General features: G+C 39.9%; 4 protein-coding genes and 1 pseudogene across 5 annotated transcripts; 4 read left to right on the forward strand and 1 right to left on the reverse strand.

Moving 5' to 3' along the window:
• The window catches only part of LOC139622216 (piggyBac transposable element-derived protein 4-like), a 176,731-nt pseudogene that overhangs the window by 78,615 nt on the left and 75,827 nt on the right, over window positions 1-22,289 (forward strand).
• LOC139621426 (immunoglobulin kappa light chain-like) lies at window positions 1,350-3,495 on the forward strand. The gene is made up of 5 exons (XM_071477935.1): window positions 1,350-1,522; window positions 1,634-2,335; window positions 2,434-2,556; window positions 2,636-2,679; window positions 2,793-3,495. The coding sequence occupies exons 1-5, from the start codon at window positions 1,468-1,470 to the stop codon at window positions 2,910-2,912; spliced, it is 1,044 nt and encodes a 347-aa protein (XP_071334036.1). The 5' UTR covers window positions 1,350-1,467; the 3' UTR covers window positions 2,913-3,495.
• On the forward strand, window positions 8,565-11,083 carry LOC139621433 (immunoglobulin kappa light chain-like). Its single transcript, XM_071477941.1, has 5 exons — window positions 8,565-8,743; window positions 8,885-9,577; window positions 9,944-10,066; window positions 10,157-10,185; window positions 10,843-11,083. Exons 1-5 carry the CDS (start codon window positions 8,689-8,691, stop codon window positions 10,960-10,962), a joined length of 1,020 nt encoding a protein of 339 aa, XP_071334042.1. The 5' UTR covers window positions 8,565-8,688; the 3' UTR covers window positions 10,963-11,083.
• Window positions 14,665-16,553, reverse strand: LOC139621451 (uncharacterized; the record flags this gene model as incomplete). Its single annotated transcript, XM_071477973.1, has 2 exons — window positions 14,665-15,838; window positions 16,178-16,553. Coding segments are annotated over 2 exons (822 nt in total), but the record flags the coding sequence as incomplete, so codon positions are not given.
• LOC139621440 (uncharacterized) lies at window positions 16,473-20,737 on the forward strand. 2 transcript variants are annotated; one of them, XM_071477955.1, is made up of 6 exons: window positions 16,473-18,482; window positions 18,655-18,993; window positions 19,176-19,205; window positions 19,297-19,407; window positions 19,549-19,583; window positions 20,483-20,737. In XM_071477955.1, exons 1-6 carry the CDS (start codon window positions 18,422-18,424, stop codon window positions 20,603-20,605), a joined length of 699 nt encoding a protein of 232 aa, XP_071334056.1. In that variant the 5' UTR covers window positions 16,473-18,421; the 3' UTR covers window positions 20,606-20,737. The 2 variants fall into 2 exon arrangements, with proteins under 2 accessions (XP_071334056.1, XP_071334055.1); XM_071477954.1 differs by having other exon boundaries at window positions 16,476-18,482; window positions 19,294-19,407.

Raw genomic sequence — 22,289 nt, forward strand, 5'->3', positions numbered from 1 at the left:
GTGAAATGGCATTTGGGGTCTTTCACTTTGGCCTTCAGGAGGCTGTTGTCCTCAGCCAAAAGTGTCTTGAGTCAGACCCATCAATGTGCACATCAGAATCAGGTTTATTGCCAAGTATGTTTTCACGTACAAGGATTTTTTTCTGGTGATTGATGCAATGAGCGCAAAAATAACAGAACCCAAACTATACCAAAGATTATAACTTTAAAGTTCCTCTTCAGACATGTTTTAAACTTTGTAAAAATACTCTGTTATGATTAATATTTAGTCTAACATGCTTCCCCTCATAAAAAGTAGGGAAAAACGGAAAACTTTGGCTGGAAGCAAATCAATGATTACTTCCTTATTGAGAAATTCTGGATCAGGCCTCATGCCCTGCCCACCACTGCTGCTTATGCTAGGTTGACAAGAGCAGAGAGTGTCAGTATGGTTAGAGGAGGAAACATTGGAGACTCAGCCACATGTTTGAGCCTCAGTCAGACTCAGGAGTTTGTTGTGATCAAAATTGGCAGCTAGCAGACATATGAGAAAGGTTAACATAGTTTGCATCTTTTATTTGTTTATGTTGTTTGTTAGCTTGTAACTGGCAATGGCTGACACAGTGTTAGCAGCAGCAGTGCTAATGCAAACTCTTCATGTCTGTACTGACAAGGTTTCAGTGACCAGTGGTGGTCAAAGAGCAGCGCTTATCAAGAAGGTTAGCGGTAGAGGAAACATCGGAAAGACTCAGCTGCATGTTTGAGCCTGGGTCAGACCCAGACTCAGATGAGAAGCCCGTCGTGACCAAAACTGGTGAGTAACAGATTTATCACAACGGGCAGTGTTGTTTGCATCTTTTATGTGTTTATGTTATGTTTATGCTGACACAGTGTTAGTGGTTGTGCTAATGCAAACTCTCACTCTCTGTACTGAAAAAGTTTCAGGTTTATTTTGCCCCACCCCCTTATCCCTGTAAACTGACAGGATTGGTTACATAGGCTATATGGTGTGTGAATCCCTGGCTGTCTGAACCTGTTTGTACGAGGCTGCACTCGGTTCAAGGTCTTGAACAAGGTTAAAGACTTTCACCACAGGGGTTCTTTAAGGGGGTTGATCAGAATTCCCCTCCATTGCTGAGCCAAGTTTTTATTTATTAGCCTTTTCTGTACTTTCAAAAAAAATGAATATGAATATTAATGTAAAATAGAAGCCATCGGTGAGATTAGGACAGTGTGTCATGAGTGAGGATAAGTAGTCTTTTTATATTTTGGTGATTTTAAATCTAATGCCAAGTTGAAGAGTAATTCATAGACCTCTCATCAGGGAAATCTTGTCAGAAGCTAAACTTCAAACTATGGGTGGCAGTGAACAAGTGATCATGTTTCCTTAACAGGAACTAGTCACTTCTGGCCAATCAAACACAGTCTTGTCTGTAAAGAGGGGGAAAAGATCAAGACTCTTGTCAGTCAGGTCAGATGTTTGAACACGATGACAGCTCCAAAGTTTGTTTTCTATGTGACATGTTTGTTCTTGTGCAAAATGGGTGAGTACTGTTTTTTTTTCTGTTTGTGTCTCTGACTTGTTGTTTTTAATGTTCTCATTGTTATTGTGATAAATTAATTGTGTGTTTGCTTTGTCTCTCCTGTCACTTCAGCTCGGATGACTTGGCTGTCCTCATCTGTTCGCCAACAGAGAGGTTTTATATCAACTGATGTTGGTCAAAATATTACTTTGCAATGTTTCTATGACAGTGATGTGGTAGCAAGGTATTACTGGTATAAGCAAAGTCTGGGACAGAAACCGAGGCTCATCTCCACCTTCTACAAATATAATAAAAATGGCACTTTTTATGATGAATTCAAGAATGATCCACGCTTCAGACTGGACATTGGAAATGGTAAAAATCACTTGAAGATCTCAGATTTACGTTCTTCAGACTCAGCTACTTACTACTGTGCAAGCGGCTATTCAGTAACATTTGAATTTGGAGAGGGAGCTACTGTCAGTGTGAAGGGTTCAGGATTGAACAATCAAGCTTCGGTCCATCAGTCAGGATCTGAGACCGTCCAGCCAGGAGGCTCTGCCACTCTCACCTGTACAGTACACACTGGGACCTGTGATGGAGAACACAGTGTTTACTGGTTCAAAGACTCTGAAGAATCTCATCCAGGACTCATTTACACTCATGGAGACAGGAATGATACATGTGAGAGGAAACCTGATACACAAACACACACCTGTGTCTACAACTTGCCGATGACAAACGTGAATCGTTCTCAAGCTGGGACCTACTACTGTGCTGTTGCCTCATGTGGACACATACTGTTTGGAAACGGGACCAAAGTGGACATTGACAGTAAGTCACTTTCTATCAGAAGTTGTTTCATCTAATAAAAACTAATTATTATTCCCAAACATGAAATGAACAGTCTCCTCATGACTGTCTCCCTGCAGATGAGGAAGACTCCCTTGTCTTGGTGTATTTCTTGAGCAGCGTCTTGGCATTCACCACCATCCTCAGCATGTTACTAGCTTCCTTTCTGTTCTGGATAAGTAAGAGAAGCTGCCGGTGTGCAGGTAAATGCTGTTGTTTGTATCTATAGCATGTACTTGCTGAATTTAGCATTATAGAAACATGCTTTCCTCTGTTTTTCAGACTCTGATGCAAGATTTTCAGCTTCCTCCACAATGAATGCAGAGGTATTTTCTGTCTAGATTTTTTTTAACATTTACAATTATTCCATCACTAACATTGCTGTTTTATATACGTCACTCACCACATTTTGACTAATTGTTTGATATTTCATTACCAGTCCTGCAAAAATGAAGAAAACCTCCATTACGCTGCTTTAGAGGTAAAAAGGGCCAACAGATCAAGAAGACAAAGGAATGACACAGAGGATGGATGTGTGTACTCCAGTGTTAAGCAGTGAAGCTGGACATGTTTCATCTGCGTCTCTGTGACAGGACATGACTTTAATTATGAAGTTAAATAAATGTTAAATGATTAATGGAAAACTTTACCTTGCCATAAACAAAGTGTGAGGGTTAGATGTCTATATATGAGGATTTGAGCTGCATATGAAAGATTTTACACCACAGGGATTAATGTGAAGATGTGTGTTGCTGTGGAAAAAAGATGCCTCAGAGGAAAATCTATGACACAAGGCAGATTGACAAAATGTATTCGTCAATGTTTATGATCATGAGTGCTTCGATTACATTTGTAAAAAGTAATTAGGTGTTAGTTGTCAGTCGTGTTGTAGTAATCGTGTTGATTGCCACAAACCTTTTGCATGTGGAATAATGATAAAATCTCATTATGGTTTTGTCAAGTTTTGTCCTGTGCATTCACTTCTCTTGTGTGTGTGTGTGCACCCGCAAACCATAAATATCATGGGTTAGTGTGGCAACAAAAATAAAAACTGACAGGCCGTCATGGTTCATTTAGAAATATTTTCTGCTTTTCTGTCTGTGAAACATTTTGCAAACTTGTATTTGAAAAGTGGTTTATAAATAAAGGATAGGACTTTTCTATCTTCTATAACAAAGAAGAAGCGGCGCACACCTCCAGTGGGTGTAGCCCAGCACTGAGATCAGTGTGTGTCTGTTGTTACAGTGACGCTGTCTGTGGTTCATTTATGTTTTCCTGACCTGCACTTGACAGTGAGCATGTGATCATGATTCCTGTGGCTTACCAGTCAAACAGTCTTGTGTCTGTGTGGAGACACACATGTGACATGTCTGTTTTAGGGAAGATGGGTGAGTTGTGTATCAGTCCTCGGTACGAATTTGGCACTTGTTGTGGGTGGCTTTCGCTCAGCAGGTAGAGTGAGTTGTCCACTAATCAGAAGGTTGGTGGGTTTGGTGATTTGGTGGGTTTGGAAACAGTAATCACAGTAAAATAATTGCATCAAGATCCTTTCAAGGAGGTCCAGTCCCAAGGGAACACTGGAGCGGTTGGTTTTTGGTGTGAAAGAGTTCTGAACTCAATCCAACCCCAGTAGCAGGTGAACTCACAAGTTTGAGTGAGACAGTTGGACGTGGTGGTTAGCATGTCACTGTACATCTTCAACTTTATAGGTCCATCCTCCTAAACATTTTATGGCAGCGCGTCTTTGCAGAGTTTGAATCTGTACAACATTTTAACGACACACTGAAACAAATCAGTGTTCTAGTGTTGGGTGCAGGTAAACTGCCCAGATACATATCAGAGCTATGAAGAAATGTCATTTCTGACACTGATCTATGTTGCATAGGATGTCACAGAGAAGAATGCAGGACCTTTCTCCTGTGTTTACTTTCCCTGCCAAACAATCTGACCAATAAGTGGAGTGGACATTCTTACGTGGTTTATAGTGATGCATTTTGGTTCACTTCAATTTTTCTACAAGTTTACAAACTCATTACCTATATCGGCCCAGAGCAAAGAAACTTTAGTTGTGAGAACACCATAAGTGTAGTGCATTTACAAAAGACCCCTTTGTGTTTTTCCTTGCTGAGCTGCATTTTGCACTTATATACATTCATATTCAAATAATATTTTGGGAGGGATCTCTTCATGGCCATATGAAGAGTAGGGACAAGTAAGGTTACAAAAAACAGTTTGAGTACAGGCATGTTGCCTGGCTCACAATATTTATGTTGCTGCCACAGAGGTCTTCACACTTTCTCTGACATCTGAAGTGAAACCACAGCTGCTAAAGGTAAGATATGTTGGTGCTGGTGAAGTCTGCTCTGTCAGTAGGTCAAACTGCTTTGGGGAAGAGGCAGGCCCACAGACGCAGACAAGATGATGCTGTGCTTTTGAAATGTTTTCCAGCTCCGGATGATGATGATTTTTTTTTTCCCCTTGCAAAGACAGTGTGGCAATTGTGTCTAAACAAGAAAATACTGTATGAATGATGCAATTTTACAGTTGCAGTTAAAATATGAACAAACCATTTAAAAGACATCAAATTGAACTCTCTGTACCTGGCAGCGTGCACTCCCTCTGCACCAGGGGCATGGCTGCACCCTCCTGTGACCCACTGTGGTCACAGACTGCACTCCAAGGCCTCCAGTCTGTTGGTCTTTAATGTGCTGTCGGCACCTGCATAGCAAGATGAACTGCTCCAAGGGGATTACCTCCAAAATGGAGTCTTTGTGCAAAATGGAAAAGGTCTGCTTCCACAACCGTGATGCCACAGAACCTGTTGTCTAAATCTACGCTAATCTGCCAAAATGACAGACAACCTTCAGATTTTCCGTCATTGTCAAAGGTTACATATTTTACACTTTTACGTTGTTTTATTTACTGTTTTTATATACATACGATTTTATTTTTACATTTGGTTTTAAGGGCCAAAAGCCATCTCAATGTAGTTTTACGCCTCCTCTCTCAGGTCTTTCTCAGGTCAATGAGCCAATCTGAGGCTCAGAGCCAACCACAGATCGTAGCCCCTTTCCTTGTGCAATCTTAGACCTCTAATAGAGCTATGGAGCTGCTGTTCTATGAGTGGGTTACGGTTTTGGTTATAAGTACAAGGATGCACAGGTGAGGACACACATTCAGTGATGTCACACGGTGGCCTTGAGGGCTCAGCACACTGAAGAAAACACATGCAAATACTCATAACACAACCAAATACACAGATGTAACCTTCCTGTTGCTATTGGAATAAGTAACATGTACCATAATGCAGTGTGTTGATCTCTCACGGCCACCTTAGCATCACAAAACATGGAAAAAATGCTGTGACGCACCAATAAAGACAGGAGAGAAGAAGACTGCAAGCTAGAAAACATGAAAACTTTGAGCAGCAACTAAATATGTGAACCTCTGTTGTATGAAGGGGCACTGACTCCACAAATCTTACAACTGCATATCTCAAGACCTCAAAAGAGATAAAACCAAAACTAAACAACATAAAAGGGTTGGTGAGTGACTTCAGTACACTGGCCCTCTTATGTCAAGTGAGGACGTCAAATCAAATGAGTAGGAAGTTACAAAAGGGACCTTGATCAACTCTGCGAATAACAACAATATTATGAAGCAATTTCAAATAACAGAGGAGAATAAAACCCTTTTAACCGTTTTTTAATCAAAATTGAAAAAAAAAAAAAAAAGGTTCAGTTAAAAACCATGCAGTTGGCCCGTAAAGTTAAATGTATGTGCTAGATGCCACCACAGCAATGCAGACACGACATGTAAAGCTCAAAAGTCCCTTTTGATCTATTATTACCTTCTTCTAACCGGAAACATAAGCAGAGGGTGCAACCTTTAAACTAGCCAGCTCTCAGCATTCGACTTTTGTTTTGACTCCTGTGGTGAAGAAGGTGTGAACATTTCCGCTGGTGGAAACTTAACTCTTCTCTCGAACACAGGAAGACTGGCCACAGTGCACAGCATCGACAGAAGTGCACAGCAAAGACATTTTACATGCTGTGCACACCCCGTCAGCCCAGCTAGGTCTTATCTGTCTTCTTCCCTAATGTCACCAGTATTTATGTTTCCTGTCTATTTTGATATTCGCTTCTTGTCTGGTTTCAGGTCCTTCACTTCCCGCCCCTTCTGTGTGATTACCTGACCCGGCCCTGTTGTGTTGCACCTGTGTCTCATTGTCTCTGCTGCCCCAGAGTATGTAGTTTCAGTGTTCCCTTCCCTCTGTGCCAGTTCGTCATGTGACAGTGCTCCAGCCTTAGGTGCCAAAACCAAGCAGCCACAGAGAATGCTGACCATCCACATGTGTGAGTGTGCAGCCGGGGGCCAAATTTACATTGGTTTGATAACAAAGGTCAGTGCTAGGATGGATCAGCCGTAGATACTAAGCTGCTGTGGTTGTTTTGCTGTCTGACCCCTGCCCCTAACTGTAACCACCAGTCACAGAGCGCCCCTCTGACTGATCCACACTCCACCTGATGCAGCACATGTTGCACATGCACGGCATAGTGTTATCCTTGCATTTTATGTTGTGCATCATTACATTTTCTATCTCCAAGCCCTCTGTGTGTGTATATGTGTTGGTCGTCACTGTTCATTTCCTGCGGTGCTGTAATGCATGGATTTTTATCTTTTCCAGATCCATATAGCAACTAGCCATGTAGGTTGTGTCTGTGGTTTTTGCAGAAGGTTTATTTTGGGCATGGGGTTGGGACATTCAACCCATCCACAGAAACATAAATCGGTGGCTATGGTTTCAGCCTTTTTTACCTCTGTGTCTATTTCTCAGTGAACCAGTGTGTGACTAGTTACTTACCTTTTCCTTTAACCTGCCAATTTTATACTGTTGACCTGTTGGACTGATTTCTGTGTATCCAACCTTTTTGCCTGAGTAAAGACGGTTTATTGAACTACTGAGTCCTGTATTTGAGTCCACTCCCTGTCTTCAGTCATTACGTAAAGAAGTGAATGGCCATGTACTGAAACTTAACTTAGAGGGATGGAATCACATCAGCTGCAACATCTGTCGACATTCCAACTAAGTACTCAGAAGTCATTACTATATTATTACATGAGTACACAGTATTCATGACTACATTATTACATTTGGATTTAGTACTCATGGGCAAGGGCCAGCCGATCATCGAACACAGTCTTCATTTTAATCTCAACTACACACCTGTAAAAGTACTCAAAAACCCGTTTCCCAATAGTCAAAAGCCAGATAAGACCCGCTAACATCTGGCTTTAGTTGGCAATAGAAAAGCCTGCCAACCAATCTTTCAGAGCACACAGACACGGACCTGTGCACCACAAACACCATGTTTACACTGTACCCAGGATTGACAGAGATAGCTGCAGCCCCAAAATAAGTTATAAAAACACAATCACCACAATCAGCGTCACACACAGAGGGTCCGACACTTACAGGAGCGCCAGTCCGAGGATGAGCTGCAACAGATCTGTTTTATCAGTTTGCACAGCGGCTAACAGCTCACTTTTTCTCCACTGCATCAATGTAAGTGCTCTGTAAGCACATGTGATGATGTTACTCCTTGCAGTTGTGTGTTTCGTAGGTCTGCACAGAAAAGCAAACTGGACTGGCAATGGAAAAGAGGTCAATTGGCTTTTATTAGCTGGTTTACCCACATTCAAAAAAACGTTTATACCTAATTTTGGTGGAAAAAGGGTATAGGTGTCTCCAGGATCACATTTTGCCATGATCACACACACACAGATTCAAAAGGTGAAGACAATACCAGCCCCACTCTAACAGCTGGTAATAAAGCAGTGGGAGGTTAGAAAGCAAGTACCATCTTATGTTAACTGGTGCTGTCCTTGGAAATAGTTTTAGTCATATATATATATTAGAGAGTGTCCAATCCATTTTTCCAATATCTACTTCCGTTTTATGTGACCATAAATCCCTTCATTTATTGCCAACATTGTTAAACACTTTGGATCAATGATACTTTGGACTATCACTTTGAAAGGAAGCCATTTATGTCATATACTGCTGAGTATCTTTAAAGTCATTATATAATGCTGTATATCTGCACATATATGACAGATTGTCATCAAATATCAGTGTTATTAAATCAACAAATAGTGTTGTTGATCAAGCTCTTTTCAAGAACCAAAATTACCTGGGTAGGGGGCACTGATCATGTGTTCAGTGTTTCCAAAATAGGATGTTCAATCTGATTGGCCAGTCAAACTCAGGCTTCTCTGTGAAGGGTGGAGAACGTACAGAGATTCAATCCATTCAACACAGCATTTGAAGCACGATGACACCTCCTAACTTTGCTTTGTATTTTTCATTTCTGTTCGTGTCAAGTATGGGTAAGCTTTGTTTTCTGACTGCCTGTTTTTTGCTTTAAACTATATCCATATGTTTGCTTGTTTATGTGTTCTGTAATCCAGAGCATTACAACAAAGCAGCATTAAATTAAATGTGTATTTTCTTTGTCTCTTCTCCTGCAGCTCATTTGACAGCTTTGAAACAATCATCATTACATTTTCAATCAGCTAATGTTGGGGACAGTGTGACTTTGCTGTGCCTCTGTCAGGACGAAGCAGCAGTGATGTTTTACTGGTATAAGCAAACTCTGGGTCAGAAGCCAAAGATGATGTCTACATATTATAAACACAATAATAACGGCACATTCGATGGTGAATATAGTGGCAATCCACGGTTCTCACTGGACACTGGAAATGGGAAAAATAACTTGAAGATATCACATTTGCAAATTACAGACTCGGCTACTTACTACTGTGTACGTAGCAACTTATATGTCTTTGAATTTTGTGAGGGCACCACTGTCAGTGTAAAGGGGTCCGGTTTAAACATCCAGGCTTCAGTCCATCAGTCAGGATCTGAGACCATCCAGCCAGGAGGCTCTGCGACACTCAGCTGTACAGTACACACTGGGACCTGTGATGGAGAACACAGTGTTTACTGGTTCAAAGACTCTGAAGAACCTCATCCAGGACTCATTTACACCCATGGAGACAGGAATGATACATGTGAGAGGAAACCTGAGAAACAAACACACACCTGCGATTACAACTTGCCGATGCAGAGCCTGAATCGTTCTCATGCTGAAACCTACTACTGTGCTGTTGCCTCATGTGGACACATACTGTTTGGAAACGGGACCAAACTGGACTATGATTGTAAGTAACCTCTTACCACTGGTTGCCTCATTTGATAAATAGTTTTAATAACTCCTTAATGAATATTTTTTGAGATCTACCTTGAAACAAACTCAACAAGTGTCACTGGTTGCTGTAATAATTCCTTATGTCCATACTGGCCATTAAGCAATTCCTTCCCGGCGCTATTTCACTATAAGTCCTTGTTCTCTGCAAATATGCATTTTAAAATTCAGCCGACACCAATGTGACGCTTCAGGAGTCTTCAATGTACATATAGGCCTGTCAGTGTTGTTTTAAGACAGACTTGAAAAAAATCCTATATGTCCTTTAATCATTATTGAGATAAAACTCTTATCTTATGTCTCCTGGTGCCCAACTCTGCAGATGATGTGAGCTCTGTTGTCTTGGTGTACGTCTTGAGTGGAGCTTTGGCATTCACCACCATCCTGGTTATTTTTTTGACCTTCTCAGTGTATAAGATGTACAAAAGAATCTACTGCTGCACAGGTAACTGTTACTCTTTGAAGCTGACAGTAAGTACTGAGTGTACATCGCATCTGAATAACAGGACTTTTCATTTTTGTTTCTCATAATCAGACTCGGCAACCTCCACTCCAAACACAGAGGTATGTGTCAGTTTCTAGTGAAAAATAAAGAATTTCTGACAACAGAGCAATATCTTTACTTTATTCTATTGTTTTTAATGTTGGCCCGGCAGGTGTCTATAGCAGCCTTGAGTCCCTTCTTTTGGGGGGAAGGAAGAAAAAATTCCTTTTTTTCATTCGGTTCTTGGGGGTTGTTTTCACAGATGAAAAAAAACTTTAAAATTGCTTTTATATTTTAATTTTAAAAATGACTCAGCTCTCACATCATGTTTTCACACACGAAAAAACAAAAACTTTAGAAAAATGATAGGGAAACATCTGAGTTGTCATTGTTTCAGCTTTGGCTGCTACCCATTAGATGCCAGGCCGTGGCCAATCTAATCTCAAAAAGCTGCTTGGGTTTAATGCAGGTTTGTGTTGATTTGGCCCAGAGATGCTGATAAAAGTAGGATTATGACTCTTAAACAACACTATGTGATCTCTGACATAAACATAAGTTCACAAAGATTAACCTTGTTGTTTAACGTGTTATTCTCATGACATTGCACACAATTTATTAATCTGAGAGCATGAATTTGTCCTTTTCCCCATGACACCTGCCAGGTTCCTTACATGTCTCCTCTGTCCTGTATCTTAAACTGTTCAATGATGATCAACCCATTTATCTTTTATTACCAGTTATGTCAGGATGCAGAAAACCTTCATTATGCTGCTCTAAAGGCTCCAAAGGTCAACAGATCAAGAAGACAGAGGGATGATGCCCCGAGTGAATGTGTGTACTCCAGCGTACGGCAGTAGAGCTGGACTCATTTCATCTGAACTTTGTTTGAATTCTGCTGAATCATCAGAATTTCTTTCATTATAACTTCACCTAAATTTAATGAGTATAAATGTTTGCCTTGCAATAAAATAAGCTCTTTCATTAAAAAAAAGAAAAAAAAAGAAACCGCAGTCTCCTGTTAGAGGATTTCTTTGAAGTTCCACCGTCATTGTAATAATTGTTGCCAGATATTAAAGAACTGCTCTCACGCCTGTGTGGGAATAGTGGGGTTTTTCTACTCTGAAAGTTTCCACAGTTCAAACCAACCCTGCATCACTGACATCACACGCACAGTGTGAGCTCTGAGGCCAGAGTCGTCACAGAGCAGAACATGTTTGTAGGTTGTTTATTCTGGATGCTGCCACGAACACGGAGGTGTAAGAGGCTTTTTATAACCTGTGTGCAGTTGACAGTGAAGAGAGAAGATCTCAGACCCTCCCTGTGTTTTTGTCTCTGTCTCTGTGGTTTCCAGCACACTACATCAGTAGACTGAGGTTGGTTTGTTGTCTGTGCTGCAAGTCACAGATAAACTATTCAGGCAGGGGAATACAGCATTAAGCCATCAGGGAGAGAAGGGTTCTGGTTTGTTGAGAAGCACTGATCCGTCATGATTATTATGTTTTTCCTCTTTCCATGTCATGATATTGTTAGATTTGGACCCATGAAGACCTCTATTCCCAGTCTCTGAGAAGGGTAAAGACCTTACAAGGAAAATAAAAAGAATGGAACAAATACTTAGTCTATTTCAATGAGGAACAAAACAGGAACAAAAGAGGACGTGAAATTTTAAGTGAAACGGAATTTATCGTGAACAGAAGGAACAGACTCTGGTGGTTAGACCCAGGCAGGAAGTGGATCACCAAAACTCACTTGCTAATGCTGCTGAAAGCCATTTGATCAGCTTGATGCAAACTGTTAGGACCACACATGCACAGCAGCAACATTTCAACAAAGAAACTTGAATTTCACATCAAAGGAAACACCCAACCCAAATCACAGAGAGCGCTGTCATGTTCTCTAAGGTTAGTTACGCCATCTGCTTTAATTTTACAGTGTCTACTTGCACCTGGGTGAAAATAGGCACATGGCAGCTAGTCGGCTATTTACACCCATATGGATGCCCAGTAACTCCCTAAGGGGCTCCGTCTTTGTGCTGCATATCATCGGGTGGTGTTCCAAATGATTTTATAGTAGATGAAGATAAAGTCTTTGTAAAGTTTTTAGGTTCAACATATCCACTTCACTGTGTGCCTGACATCTGCTTTGAGGTTAAGGGTATCTCATGTAAAGCAGCTTGCTCAGCAGTCAGTATTCATGTATATACACACTAACACAGACGTTTTCAACCAGCCACTGGCAACAGCTGTGACATCAACTGCAGGACTTGCAGGGTGTTTTCACCCAACCACAAGTATGATCCGCTAGCGTAGAAAGAACAATGTGAACTGACAGGAGAGGATGGTTCACATCATGAAAAAAAGAAAACAACCTAGAAGCAGAGCGAAGATGGGTTTTTTTGTTGTTTTTTTTTTTTTCAACAGTCAAAGCTTTGAAACTTCCACTCGTGTAAACTGCTCTGTGGTTTTCAGGTGAGGGAGCCACAGACTGTTCTATGAGAGATCTACAGGAAGTGACTTTTGCTGTTGGAATAGAGAAACTGAAAGAAGCAGTGCTCTGGGTCAGCGATGCACACCAGAGGATCAGTTATCCAGCAAAAAAAAAAAAACTGGGAATTGGGATGTTAACATTTTAAAGAAATCAGGGGTTGTATTAATCAACACAATAAAGGTGTATGGAGTTTAGACTGTGGTGGTCACAGGGTTAAAAATGAACATTTAAAAATTTTAGAACATATGTTTCCAGTAATAGTCAGGCGTGGATCAATTGCCTAGGGCCACCAAACAAGAGGGTCCCTAATAGCTACAGATTTATTTTGATGATTAGATAAAAAAAACATAAAAGATTGTGTTACTGCAATAACTGCAAATAACTGTGTTCAACTTCATTGTTAAACCAGTTTGATGTATCAGATCATATGAAACAACCCTTCAAATAAGATGAAATACCATAAAAAATATTTGTAAATATGGATTATACAGATTATAAAATTGTGCAATGGGACTTTATAATAATGGTAATATTCTGAGTCCAGTTTCTCAAGAGCATTAAGCTTTTGTTTTCCTTTAAAACAGACTAAGGTGTGTTTAAAGACTCTAGACTACGTCTCTGAAGCTGTTTGTAATATTACTTAAGCATGAAAATGTAAATTAAGCTTCAGGCTAAATTTCATTTCATGCAGAAATGAAAGTTTATCGCATGTGGTTCACAAAAAAGTCTAAAAGTAATGTTTCTGTCATCGAACTATTCAGACAAATGTCATATGTTTTCTATAAACCAAAAAGCAAAATTACTTAATTGAAATGTAGTTGCAATAACTGATTTGAAATAAGTGATATTTAATATTTCCAATTTTTGCTTCATGTACAATAGTGGTACAGATGAGCAGAAATAAATGTTTCTTAATAATTGAAAGACTAAATGTAAAGCTGAATTTCAATGAGCGTGTAGCTGAATACAGCAATGAAATAAACACCTAAATTAAATTGTGGTGAGAATAAAACAGACAGGTGCTGAATATGTGAAAAAAAAAAAAAAAACGCAATTCTTCATCGACATAACATTATTAACTATTACAACAAACTAAAGACAATCTGAAAAACAGTGACACAATTTTTATCACTGTACTTTCTGTGTTTCAATGTTATTTCTAACTAAATATGGTGATTGTGTTGTGAATCCAAATTTAAAAAAAACATGCAGTTAGACAGGGTTTTTTTTCTACACTTGTTTGTCTATTGTAGGGGAAGAGGTCAAAATCTATTTATTATTAACATACAAGTCACAGAAACAGAGACCTTACAGTGTCAGCATAGCCTTCTTGTGATCAGCAGTATAAGATCTTTCTGTACATCGGTAGAGTTCGGTCATGTGCCTGTTTTAGACCCTTTGCTTACTTGTGTTTGCATGTAGGTGGTTTGAAGCAGGATGTCCTCATTTAGTTGCAAGGAACCAGTGAAACTCCTCCTTTAAAGACGTTCAGGAGCTCACAGAAATGTATTTATGTGATCAAACGATATGTTCAGAAATCGATTGATGTTCCACAACACAGTGTGTCTCTTTGTGTGTCTCTCTCTGATGACACAGCTTGTGAAGAAAGAAAAACAAAACACAGGTGTTATGTGGCACTGTGGTTAGCAAAACCTGAAGTCATGTTTATCGCTTGATCAGGCAACAGATTCAAGGTTAGTGAGGGTTGAGGTGATGTCACAGCTTTACACCGTTTTTTTTTTTTTTGGCCTCTTAACCAACATTTTTCTGACATACACAATGTGTCAAAAGGTCAAGTCAAGTTGATTTATACTGCAGATTACATCATGTGTAGACTCAGTGTGCGTCAAGATAAAAAAAAAAAAGAAGCAAAAAATAGGTAAAGATCAGATATAACAAAAACATGTAAGAAAGTATTACAACACAAGGGGAATAAGATAGGGAGGTATTATGATTATTATAAAATGATAAAATGATAATAAAGGTAAAAGTTTTAACTACTAACAACATACTTACCTGACCAAAAGCTACTAAAAGAAGATATGTTTTTAATTTGTGTTTAAGATTGAGTGAATACATCATAAGCTGAATTACAATTTATGCTAGTTTAATTGAGGAGACCTGTGATTGATGATCTAAGGGATCCTGTGTGTGTCTGTCAGCAAAGTAAGGAGGAGCTACGCCATTCAAAGATTTAAAAACAGTAAGAAGCATTTTAAAACCAATTCCTTGTTTTACTGGGAGCTGGTGAAGATGAAACAGGAGTGTTGCGTTTGAAGCTTTTGGTTCTGGCTGCAGCGTCTGAATGAGCTGGAGTTGATTTAACATCTGCTTTTGTCAGTCCAGCAAAAAGTGCATTTTAGTAATTCAGTCTACCAGAAATAAATGCACGAACCACAGATATGAAGCGTTTAGCTTTAGATATATTTCTGAGATGGAGATGTTAGATATGTGCCAAAATCACACCCACGTTTCTGGCGTGTTGATAAGATTCTACAATTAGGGTAGTTAACACAAGTGTGAAAGTGTAAAACATTTAGGCCATCCAGTAATTTATATCAGCAATGCACTGGGTTGGCAGAAACAGATGTATATAACTGCACGTAACCGTAGAGACTCCGTATCACCTGATTCAAAGTTAGCAATAGAAACAGAGAACGATCTTGGCGGAAGATGGAAGAACTGAAATTACTTGAGATTGTGTTTGTACAGACAGACAAGTTGTTTGTATCCAACATCTAGCATTTCTTTTTTTTGTTGATTAATACTGAAGAGGGATTAAGATGAGCTCAGCTCAGCTTCACCAGCTCTTAGACCTGTAAACCAAGAGACAGACCGTTAGAAAGAGCAAGAGAATCACAGTTCGGATGATGGAGAGCCAGACAAAGACTCTTGTCTGTGCCATTTGGTCTCCATCATCTGTGATGAGCAACTTGCTTCCATTGCCAAACAGTATATCCCCGCAGGAGGCCACGGCACAGTAGTAGGTTCCAGCATCAGAGGAGTTCAGGTTCATCTTCTGCAAATGGTACACACAGCTCTGTGAAGGAGACCCTGGTGTAGAGACTTGTCCACACTGATCCCTGTGTGTGTGAAGGATTCCTTGGTGGTATCCATGTCTGAACCAGTAAACACTGTGTTCCCCATCGCAGGTCCCAGTGTGTACTGTACAGTTAAGAGACACAGAGCCTCCTCGCTGGATGGCCTCAGACACTGGCCTCTGGACAATTTCCTGGAGTCTGGCTCCTAAATCCCCCCAAAAATGTAAAGGGTTAAAAAAAAAAAAGCAACAAACTTTTTTTAAGTATTTAAAATGAGCATTAGCCTCTTTTTTCAACTCAAGTTATTGTTCTGTGACAACTAAAGAACACTGAAGGCTGACAATAACATTTATGAAGAGTGTATGAACAGAAAAGTATCTCATTTTCCATAATTTCTGGTGTGTATTTACTTGTTTAAACACTATAGTGTCGATCTTATTTTGCTGATAGCTCAGGTGATTAAACACATATTTAACATGCAAATCTCTTGCGACTTCTGCATTTCATCTAAAGTCAAAGCTAATGAAATATAAAAGCAAAATACCTTTGACACTTAAAAAGACCCCTTCGCCAAATTCCACTATGTTGGAGTGTGAGCTTCCACAGAAATATGTAGCTGAATCTGAGAACTGAACAGCAGAGATGCGTAAATGATTCATCCCTTCCCCCCTTTGCACAGAGAGACGAGGGTTCTTCTCCAACCGGCGGAGGACTTCGGATGGTTCATCATATCTATAAATCGTAGACAGGAGCTCGGGTCCGCTTCCCAAGGTTTGTCGGTACCAGGAGAAGTGCATCGACACATGGCTGTCATAGAAGCAATGTAAAGTCACATCATCGCCGACGCTGGCAGATACAACACCAGTGACTTGTTTGACATCTGCTGACTGGATCACAGCTGACAGGTGGACTGGGTCAAAAAATATATAATATTATAGAAACATTAGCTGACATTCAGTTATTGTAGCTTGAATTAGAATCACAGACTGAATATATTTGACATGATACGAGACTTACATACTCCACAGAGGATCATATACAGGTGCATGGTCTCTGAGGTCTTGAGAACTGAGCGTCTTGAGCACAAGAGCAAGCAACATCTTAAAAAATGAGGTTACGCTTGATTGGCTGCTAAGAGGGTCAGTGTGTGGTACTTTAAACATCCGTCTCGGCCTCAGAAGGAAATGAATTTGTTTGACTCTGCCAAGCCGCTGTAGGGTTTCATAAAGATTTCAGTCAGTATACTTGTTTGTTATTTATTCTATATTTTCTGATGGTAATGGCTTTTTTAAATTACTAAACATTTAACTGATCTGATCACATCGAGGGGATTTGGTGGAATTTGTTTTTAGGTAAGCTAAGTTCACAGTGTCAGTAACATCATACAGAGTGTAAAACACATACTCTAATGAATACTCAAGGAAGTCACTGCAAATGCTGGATTTAAGAAGTGGAGTTCAGAGTTTTGTTTTGGTAGACTTATGTAGTGCCGTCTGGGGTCGCAAGCTGAAATCTGTAGTGAGCAGGAGTCAGATGTGATTGTTCTTGCCCTTTTGGTTATACAGTTTCTTTACACTACAGGGCAGTGGCGGTTCAAACTTAATAAATAAATAAACACACTTAAGAGGACCTGATTGTTACACTACTTCTCATTTCAAACAAGAGTCACACTTTTTAAATTGGACGTTTGTCGTCTAAAGCCTGACCTTTCTTGCTTTCCTTCATGCAAAGTCAACAATTACATCATCATATGAAATCTGTCCAGAAATGCATGGTTAATAGTGATGCTTTCCAGAGATAAAAGTGCGCAGTTCGACAGATTCCGCTGCTCCCCTGCTCTGCTGGGGAGACCTGAGGTCAAACTAACACCTGCCCCCATCTCCCACCACCTGTGAGAGTGAGGGAGGAGACCTTCCCAGCCAGCAGACGCCTGCATCACCTATGATCTTGGAGAATCAATTGAGTGGCAGTGTGCACATGAGCGCTGGCTCCTGTGCGTCTGGTAACAGAAGCTGTGGGTAGGTATAATGGTCTCTGTGACGGCATTTGGTTTTGCATGAGATCACCCCCTCCCTCTGTCACTCTGCTTTTGATTTCCTAATAAAGAAACTGCAGAGAGTTGGCTGACCACTGGCATCCCTCAGGGCTAAGTACTCAGCCCACTGCTGTTCACACTGTAGTGGTAAATCATATCAGTAACAATAAGGAAACAGCAAGGAAGTGAAGAGGCTAATTGGGTGGTACAGCAAAAACAACCTGACCCTCAAAGATGGTTATGGGCTGCAGGAGAAGGCAGACTGACCACAGGCAATAGCAGCTATGCTAAGTTTTTCAGGGTGTATATTAGCAATGACCTTATTCCTCCAACACTGCTTCCCAGCATCAGCTTCTCTTCATATGGAGATTGAAAGTGGCAGCTCTGCTGTTTGTGATCATATTTCTTAGTTCATGACCTATTTTACTGTAATTATTATTATTATTATGAACAAATACAGTTTTTAATGTGCAGTCATGCTGATTATTTTTTCATTTATATTGGCTTGAGAGATTTTCTGATTTCTTGTTCTGCCTTTATTGTTGTGTTGTCAACGTTTTATGTTTGTGTACTTGTGCACTTGTGCATGTCTGACTGTCTTTCCATGGTGATTACTTAAATCTTGATAAATCTCTGAAGAAAGTTACATCTGGTACACATATCAGAGTGGTGAAAGATTAGAGCCGCCTAGCATGGCCTATTCAATACCCCGCCCCTTTCCAAAGACAATATATAAAGTGCCCTTGCTGTGAAATGTTTATGCGCACAATGAGGAGCTTCACATTAATAACAGCTTTCGTTCTCTACAGCTACAGTAAGTACTGGTATTACATTATTCTCAGCACCTAAGAAAATGCTAATCACACTTTTCTCCAGAAGCCCACCTTTAATTTAAACATGCAAATTCATTAGTGTTGAATTTACAAAATGTGTTGTTGTTAGGTTATGAAGCGAAGAATAAATCTTGTGTCTGCTGTTTGTTTCAGGCTGGATCTCTGTCTCAGTGTCTCAGTCTCAGACTGTGGTCCAGTCTGGTGAAGAAGTCACACTGCTGTGCTCCAACATTTCCAGTTATCAAAGTCAGACTGACTGGTTCAGACTGGTCAACAGAACCAAAGTCAGCTGTGTCTCCTCTATGTACGGGTCTGAGGGAAAAGCTTCCTTCTGTGATGGATTTCAAAATAGATTTGAAATGAGCTCCAACGTCACCACTGTCTTTCTTAAAATCAAGCGAGTGGATTTATCAGACTCTGGACTGTATTTCTGTGGATTTTACAAAGGCACACACACAGTCATTTCTGATACAACACATTTAAATGTTCAAGGTAAGATTGTATTTAAGTTTAACGTCTTTCAGACATGTCATTTTCTTATCATATGTACAGTAAACTATCTCATTATGACATAATGTAGAGTGGAAACAGCACAAAGACAAATAAACAACTTATACTTTAATACATATTCCATTCCAACTGATTATATAATAACATCCTCATGTTTTTGGTAGGTTATAGTAAATCTGATGATGACTCTAAAGGTAAATGCCTTCTCTCTGTTACCACAGGGCATGTAATTCCAATATTACCCATGTCTAAAGCCACCAGAGCTAATCTATTATTTTATAGTAGAAACATCTGATGGAATGACAAACCTGATGAGTGTGATCCTGGGTGGTCTGACTGTTTTCCTCACTATAGTCGTCATTGTTCTAGCTGTTAAAATCAGGAAACTTCAGAAAGGTACAGCTGATTATAATTTATATTTTGTTGCACATGGTCTTGTAAATTGTGTCAACATGATGGAAAATGAAAAGTACGGATGAAAAAGCAAAGTACGATCAGTAACAATTACTAATTAGACTTTTGTCTTTTGCCACATAGCTGTGAATGAAGACCCGCAGACAGAAAGAAACGAGGTAAAACAATTTTTTTACTCATATAAACCAGGGTATCTACCAGATATGTCATTAGGTCCGTTTATATAGACAGTCCCAGTAAAACCTTTATGGATATTTGACTGATGTGGCGGCCCAATGTGATTCAGCCCAATATACATGATTGCCATTGCTACTGTAACTGTTCCTGTTCTAACAGCGTTACTGAGGTTGCACGCTGGCTGTGCTTTATCCACCTGAGGCTGAGGGGTTAACGAGATGTTTTAACAGACAAATGTCTCTGGTGAACTTCAATACGAGTGGCCCCGAATTCCATGATTCGTCAGCCCGGCAGGGCTACAGTTTAACCCCAGTGACATTAGAATAGACCGGCTGAAATGTTGTCAACTGTATGATATGGTCTGAAAGTTGAATTTCAACATTTGAGTATGTTAATAATCTTTGTCCCGTAGTTCTGCAAGTAACATCATACAGCAAGTTCAGACAAGCAGAAAGTCATGGTAGTCCTTTTGAACATCAATTAATATCAGCCCAGTTAATTATTATAAGATTAATCATTGCTTTAAATGATTTAGCGGAGTTTTACACATTTGTGTAACAGCTCCATTAAAAGTCTGGTTTTATCATTTAAATTTGATTTTAGCTGAACTGTGATTAGGACTTTAAATGTTTTAAATGATTCTGTTTTGGTGCAACCAACAAACTCTGAGGTTCCATTTGTGCCAAAACTATGTCCACATGTGCACATGTTCAGTCTATGTCGACTCAACATGTGACAAAACAATGGCTTGATGGTGTTGTACATCCAGAGATTTTGGTACAAATGGAACTCCATACAAATCCACCACTTTTACTGATTTTTGGCAAATAGCTCCAGTGTGTGTTATACAGCACATGACTGTAAATACTCTGATTTACAGAATCTGGGCTCAGAGGACCTGAACTACGCAGCTCTAAGTTTCCAGGCCAAACCAAAAAGAAACCGCCGACCTGCATCGGAGAGAGAGCTGGAGCCGAATGTTGTGTACGCTGCCACCAGATAGACTCAGGAAGCCTCTGGAACAGTAGCTCAAAGAGGAGCTTTGTTATATTCACCTCCTATTGTATGCATGTGTGTGGGTAGTGGGTGGAAAGACTTAATGCCAAAAAATAAATTTTGAATATTTCTATATCAGGCTGTGTTGTTGCTCATATTTCTTTCTCTCTCTCACACTCAAAGTCTGTGTTGTTAGTGACTTTTCTGCCTCTTGTCTGAGAGGAAAAAGAGCACACTTGATGTGTGATGGAGGAGGAGTCAGAAAGGACACTGATGACTATTAAACTGACTTATAGGGAGGGTGAAATGGTCTGTGGGGGGAGGAGTGAGTGAGAAACACATCACTTGGTTCGCAGGAAGAGACAGCACAGTGTGGTCTGAGCACATATGAGGTGAAAATCATAAGGTTTCTAAGACAAAGCAGTGAAAACTAACCTGGTGTTCAGGTCAAATTAAACTCACTGCTGGATTTAGACTTTTTGGAAAAACAGTTGAGGAGAAAAAAAAAAGAACAGGATAAACCATAAACTGTGAGTCCAACAGTCTGATATTCTTGATAACCCTTTTCCTCAAAAAGCTCTGCCTTTTGCCACACCGCTATTGTAAAGAAGAATTTTCTCTTAATGACCTGCCTTGTTAAATAAAGTCTAAAGAAAGAAAAAGGAACAGGAAGACTTCAGCCATGACCGCAAACACCAGAGGACTTGCTCTACTCACAGAAAAGGAAACTGTTGTTTATCAGTCTCTTCTGACTTTGTTAAATCACTCCTCAAACTGAACTACTTCACCTTCACACACTGCATCAGTAAGCTCAAAGAGGTGGCAGGTATTCTGGTAATCAAGATCAGAGAGGGCAAGATAAAATAAAACGCTGATGTTAAACGAGACACAGTTTACAGCCATGTTAGTGACTGTGAGGCTGAGCTTAGACACAGTGGAAGAAGTTAGAGAACAATTTCCCATTTTCATTTTAACCACGCCTTTAGCGTAAAGCATCAGTGCTGTTGATATGATTGAAAGGGTCAAACAAACTCAGTGACTGGAGAAGAAGAAACCATGTGCCTCCCTCTCTGTTTATTAATGTGCTGCTAGATCACACAAGTACAGGTAAATGAAAAAAAAAAATTGAGAGGACTTAAAAAGAGGCAGAGATTGATACAGGAATATCATATATATTGTGAGTGTCACCAGGACAGATCTGCAAGAAAACTCCATGAAGTTACTGAGTTCTTTGCAGACTACACTCTCATGGATGTAGAGAGAATGAATCCATTAATATCATTATTTATGGGAGCTGGTCCTTGGTTGATGGTCAGTGGACACATGATATCAGTCCAACTGAACACCTTTAGAATGAATCCAAACAATGCATCCATAAAAAGCAGTGTCAGAGACAGAGACTAAATACTGAGCAGCAACCACAGACCGTATATAAAAGTGGACGTATAGACTCCAGGTCTGAAAAGTGAAGCCAATGCGGATTTGCCTTAAACCTGCATTTTATCTAATGACCATCAGGGGTCGACTCCACTGGTTGCAAAAAAAAAGTCAGATTGTATTGCAGTCTATGGGAAAATGACCCTACTTCTCACTTGATTTAATACTTCAGAAAACATATTCTAATGAGTTCATGGTCTCAGTTGTTTCAAGTTTCAAGTCTTCTTCAATACAACATGATGTTAATTTTTTAA

The sequence above is a fragment of the Trachinotus anak genome, unplaced genomic scaffold (assembly GCF_046630095.1).
Source record: "Trachinotus anak isolate AG129_WGS33_773 ecotype Australia unplaced genomic scaffold, CSIRO_AGI_Tana_v1 ptg000005l, whole genome shotgun sequence".
In the NCBI taxonomy this organism is placed as follows: domain Eukaryota; kingdom Metazoa; phylum Chordata; class Actinopteri; order Carangiformes; family Carangidae; genus Trachinotus; species Trachinotus anak.